Source organism: Oncorhynchus mykiss, chromosome 21 (assembly GCF_013265735.2).
Source record: "Oncorhynchus mykiss isolate Arlee chromosome 21, USDA_OmykA_1.1, whole genome shotgun sequence".
Taxonomy (NCBI): Eukaryota; Metazoa; Chordata; class Actinopteri; order Salmoniformes; family Salmonidae; genus Oncorhynchus; species Oncorhynchus mykiss.
This window is the reverse complement of record NC_048585.1, coordinates 59,434,818-59,440,817: the sequence shown is the minus strand read 5'-3', so window position 1 is coordinate 59,440,817 and position 6,000 is coordinate 59,434,818. Positions and strand designations below refer to the sequence as shown.

The following is a 6,000-nucleotide window of genomic DNA, read 5'->3' as shown; positions in this document are numbered from 1 at the left end:
TGAAATAACGCCGTGAACGTGTTATTGTTATGTTTTTGTTAAAAGCACGTGAATAGCTAAGCTGTATCCTCGTTTCGAAAACATGTTGGGTCACCTGAAACACGCGTGAGAATCTAAAACGTTCGATAAACGCGTAGATTGCGCTCGAGGCTCAAATAAGTGTTCCTTTGTTGCCTTCCTAGTATGACACCTTATAAAACATTCATAAGCTCGGAGAAACGGCGCATCACACTCCCTATCCCACGCCCCATCCCAGCCCCCCCTCCCTCTTTGAAGGAGATGGGAGAACTTTCCTCGTCAAGGTCTGCCTTGCCGTAGTGCAGTTAAATGAATAGTTATTTTCATCTCACTCCTCGGGGCGCGCAGTGGTTCTGGAAAGATTTCCTGGGAATATTGCATTCTAATGAGGAATATGTCTTCGTGTTAACGGGTTATCTAGATCTATATCCAGAACCATTTCAATATCTATCAGTTTATCTGTCAGTTGACTTTTAACATTGACTTATTTTATTAATGCCGGGAAACTAGGAAAAAGCTAGAGGTACAATAGCTTACACAGGACAGCGGTCGGCACACGGCTTGTTCTTCTGTTTTCTCCGGAGAAGGATAGAACCAAACAAAAGGCGGTCCAAGATAAAGAGATAACTGTCTCAGAATGAATAACAATACTGAGAAAGAGAACGAATCGACTGAATTCACCAGTCATGAAGAGGAGGTATGACGGTCTAATATCCTTTCGGTTTGTCACGTTGTCTGACTAGCGCATCTTCATTCTAAGGGGATTTATTTATGTATTAGTTATTCGATACATAAGAACATTCAAATAGTTGATTGACATGTGATGCATGTGTAAACCTATTCGTTCATGATGTTTCACTTGTGGTTATTCTCAATGACAGAAGACAATGAGATATGAATACTAGTGATGCTCATCTGTTAACTTTTGACCACAAATTAAAACTTTGCTGAATTAGTTTTGAAGAAGAAAAAAAGTCCAACATCATGTTGTTGATGAATATGTGAGACAGATTGAGTAATGTAGGATTTACTTGATAGGGACAATTTGTGTAGGGGTAGATATGTTCTTTCTAAGTAAGCGTATTGGCTGTCAGCTGATCTTCAGATCATCTTCAAACACTGCTGTTGCAACATGCAGGCAATATGCCTTCATACCGCATAAGCACAGAAAAGTATCCAGAGCTAAAAAAAAAAAAGATATATCTCTGAATGCCATTGTCTCTGGTATCCATAATCTAAACACGTGAATGTACGCTGGTAAAGTTATATCTCACTAACTTGACAGTTGTTTTCTTCTCTCTTAAAATAATATGAGCTCCGTTCAGCAATATTGTATCAAATGTCCTAAATACATCTTGCTATCTAAATATGTTTGTAGCGGTATCATTTTCATGGAGTCATTTATTTTGGCAGTGAAAATGACGGCTTTCTAGATGACAGATGTGTTATTGCAATATGCCCGCAGTCTACCCAGCCAAGTGATATAAGAAACATATATCAGATTAAATGAGTTATTTATCTTGAAAGAATTTCATTACGGCCTAAGTATTAGTCACATATGTCTGAATAGGCAAAACAGTCCAACTTGATGCGACCTGATATATGAACAGCCTTGTGTTTAGACCGCTATGGGTGCAATCCAGTTTGCATCACACATATGTGATAGGGGGAAAGACATAGAGGAAAGGTATTATGTGTCTCTCTCTTTGGTTTACTGCAATGTTCCAATAAAGTTTTCCAATAAAGTCCTGAAGGTAAGTGTTTGACTATAAACCTTACATACCTGCAGCACGTGTCACTGACACTTTGGTCCTTTTTTTGCTCCCCCCCCCCCCCCCCCTCCACTCCCATCATAAATGTAACAGTTTAGTTCAAGTCAATCTGGGAAAATGTTACGAGTGACTACTTTTAAAGACTTCTTTTCACGTCAATGATTACAACAGCACCCAAGGCCTTGTATAAATAACACTCTAAATGAACCCTTCATCAAGTATTTGAACTTTGCATCTTCTAATTTTTTTGTCGTTGCTCTCATGAAAGTTCTCACAAAAAGTAAGATAGTGGATCACTGCTCCAGCTGAGGCCTCCTTCTACTACTTGTACAATATAAAGCAAAGCTTGGAGCGAGAGTTTATACAGACTGCATTAAAGAGCACAGGAGAGTTTAATGGGCTTGGCCATGGAGATGTTTGGAAGCTTTCCAGACCACCCAAAGCCTAATATTTACTTATGTATATTGACTTCTAGTTAGACAGTGACACTTCGTATTTTGTGAGATGATATATGTCCTAATATTTGTAAATGGTTGTTCCTCATTTGAAGAAAACATTGTACAATCCAGCACACATGCAAGCGTGCACACACTAACACGCAGATAATAGAGTGATTTGATTATTGCTTTTTTAAGGTTGTTTCTGTTTCAGTTAGATTATTTTTCTAAATAATCAGGGTTTTTCGATTTTGGTTGAGATAAAAAAAATTTTTAAAAACATTAAATGCGCTATGCATTATGGGTTGAATTCTGTAACAACACAGAATAAAACAATGAATAAAAGTCCCCATGATGGTAGTGACTGTAATACAAGTCCCCATGATGGTAGTGACTGTAATAAAAGTCCCCATGATGGTAGTGACTGTAATACAAGTCCCCATGATGGTAGTGACTGTAATAAAAGTCCCCGTGATGGTAGTGACTGTAATAAAAGTCCCCATGATGGTAGTGACTGTAATAAAAGTCCCCATGATGGTAGTGACTGTAATAAAAGTCCCCATGATGGTAGTGACTGTAATACAAGTCCCCATGATGGTAGTGACTGTAATAAAAGTCCCCATGATGGTAGTGACTGTAATAAAAGTCCCCATGATGGTTGTGACTGTAATAAAAGTCCCCATGATGGTTGTGACTGTAATAAAAGTCCCATGATGGTAGTGACTGTAATAAAAGTCCCCATGATGGTAGTGACTGTAATAAAAGTCCCCATGATGGTAGTGACTGTAATAAAAGTCCCCATGATGGTAGTGACTGTAATAAAAGTCCCCATGATGGTTGTGACTGTAATAAAAGTCCCCATGATGGTTGTGACTGTAATAAAAGTCCCCGTGATGGTAGTGACTGTAATAAAAGTCCCCATGATGGTAGTGACTGTAATAAAAGTCCCCATGATGGTTGTGACTGTAATAAAAGTCCCCGTGATGGTAGTGACTGTAATAAAAGTCCCCATGATGGTAGTGACTGTAATAAAAGTCCCCATGATGGTTGTGACTGTAATAAAAGTCCCCATGATGGTGGTGACTGTAATAAAAGTCCCCATGATGGTAGTGACTGTAATAAAAGTCCCCATGATGGTTGTGACTGTAATAAAAGTCCCCATGATGGTTGTGACTGTAATAAAAGTCCCCGTGATGGTTGTGACTGTAATAAAAGTCCCCATGATGGTGGTGACTGTAATAAAAGTCCCCATGATGGTAGTGACTGTAATAAAAGTCCCCATGATGGTAGTGACTGTAATAAAAGTCCCCATGATGGTAGTGACTGTAATAAAAGTCCCCATGATGGTAGTGACTGTAATAAAAGTCCCCATGATGGTAGTGACTGTAATAAAAGTCCCCATGATGGTAGTGACTGTAATAAAAGTCCCCATGATGGTAGTGACTGTAATAAAAGTCCCCATGATGGTAGTGACTGTAATAAAAGTCCCCATGATGGTAGTGACTGTAATAAAAGTCCCCGTGATGGTAGTGACTGTAATAAAAGTCCCCGTGATGGTAGTGACTGTAATAAAAGTCCCCATGATGGTAGTGACTGTAATAAAAGTCCCCATGATGGTAGTGACTGTAATAAAAGTCCCCATGATGGTAGTGACTGTAATAAAAGTCCCCATGATGGTAGTGACTGTAATAAAAGTCCCCATGATGGTAGTGACTGTAATAAAAGTCCCCATGATGGTAGTGACTGTAATAAAAGTCCCATGATGGTAGTGACTGTAATAAAAGTCCCCATGATGGTAGTGACTGTAATAAAAGTCCCCATGATGGTAGTAACTGTAATAAAAGTCCCATGGTGGTAGTGACTGTAATAAAAGTCCCATGATGGTGGTGACTGTAATAAAAGTCCCCATGATGGTAGTAACTGTAATAAAAGTCCCCATGATGGTAGTAACTGTAATAAAAGTCCCATGATGGTAGTGACTGTAATAAAAGTCCCCATGATGGTAGTGACTGTAATAAAAGTCCCCATGATGGTAGTAACTGTAATAAAAGTCCCCATGATGGTAGTAACTGTAATAAAAGTCCCATGATGGTAGTGACTGTAATAAAAGTCCCCATGATGGTAGTGACTGTAATAAAAGTCCCCATGATGGTAGTAACTGTAATAAAAGTCCCCATGATGGTAGTAACTGTAATAAAAGTCCCATGATGGTAGTGACTGTAATAAAAGTCCCCATGATGGTAGTGACTGTAATAAAAGTCCCCATGATGGTAGTGACTGTAATAAAAGTCCCCATGATGGTAGTGACTGTAATAAAAGTCCCCATGATGGTAGTGACTGTAATAAAAGTCCCCATGATGGTAGTGACTGTAATAAAAGTCCCCATGATGGTAGTGACTGTAATAAAAGTCCCCATGATGGTAGTAACTGTAATAAAAGTCCCATGGTGGTAGTGACTGTAATAAAAGTCCCATGATGGTAGTGACTGTAATAAAAGTCCCCATGATGGTAGTGACTGTAATAAAAGTCCCCATGATGGTAGTAACTGTAATAAAAGTCCCATGGTGGTAGTGACTGTAATAAAAGTCCCATGATGGTGGTGACTGTAATAAAAGTCCCCATGATGGTAGTAACTGTAATAAAAGTCCCCATGATGGTAGTAACTGTAATAAAAGTCCCATGATGGTAGTGACTGTAATAAAAGTCCCCATGATGGTAGTGACTGTAATAAAAGTCCCCATGATGGTAGTAACTGTAATAAAAGTCCCCATGATGGTAGTAACTGTAATAAAAGTCCCATGATGGTAGTGACTGTAATAAAAGTCCCCATGATGGTAGTGACTGTAATAAAAGTCCCCATGATGGTAGTGACTGTAATAAAAGTCCCCATGATGGTAGTAACTGTAATAAAAGTCCCCATGATGGTAGTAACTGTAATAAAAGTCCCATGATGGTAGTGACTGTAATAAAAGTCCCCATGATGGTAGTGACTGTAATAAAAGTCCCCATGATGGTAGTGACTGTAATAAAAGTCCCCATGATGGTAGTGACTGTAATAAAAGTCCCCATGATGGTAGTGACTGTAATAAAAGTCCCCATGATGGTAGTGACTGTAATAAAAGTCCCCATGATGGTAGTGACTGTAATAAAAGTCCCCATGATGGTAGTAACTGTAATAAAAGTCCCATGGTGGTAGTGACTGTAATAAAAGTCCCATGATGGTAGTGACTGTAATAAAAGTCCCCATGATGGTAGTGACTGTAATAAAAGTCCCCATGATGGTAGTAACTGTAATAAAAGTCCCATGGTGGTAGTGACTGTAATAAAAGTCCCATGATGGTGGTGACTGTAATAAAAGTCCCCATGATGGTAGTAACTGTAATAAAAGTCCCCATGATGGTAGTAACTGTAATAAAAGTCCCATGATGGTAGTGACTGTAATAAAAGTCCCCATGATGGTAGTGACTGTAATAAAAGTCCCCATGATGGTAGTAACTGTAATAAAAGTCCCCATGATGGTAGTAACTGTAATAAAAGTCCCATGATGGTAGTGACTGTAATAAAAGTCCCCATGATGGTAGTAACTGTAATAAAAGTCCCCATGATGGTAGTAACTGTAATAAAAGTCCCATGATGGTAGTGACTGTAATAAAAGTCCCCATGATGGTAGTGACTGTAATAAAAGTCCCCATGATGGTAGTAACTGTAATAAAAGTCCCCATGATGGTAGTAACTGTAATAAAAGTCCCATGATGGTAGTGACTGTAATAAAA

At 38.8% G+C, this 6,000-nt stretch overlaps 1 protein-coding gene across 2 annotated transcripts in view; it reads left to right on the top strand.

Moving 5' to 3' along the window:
* The first annotated feature begins 273 nt into the window (after nucleotides 1-273).
* LOC110500772 (RNA-binding protein with multiple splicing) overlaps nucleotides 274-6,000 on the top strand; it is a 65,149-nt gene continuing 59,422 nt past the window's right edge. Inside the window, exon 1 of one of the 2 annotated variants that reach the window (XM_036958298.1) lies at nucleotides 274-715. In XM_036958298.1, the coding sequence (XP_036814193.1) occupies nucleotides 656-715 (60 nt within the window). In that variant the 5' untranslated portion in view covers nucleotides 274-655. The remainder of the gene's footprint in view (nucleotides 716-6,000) is intronic. The other variant, XM_036958297.1, reaches the window with a different exon arrangement.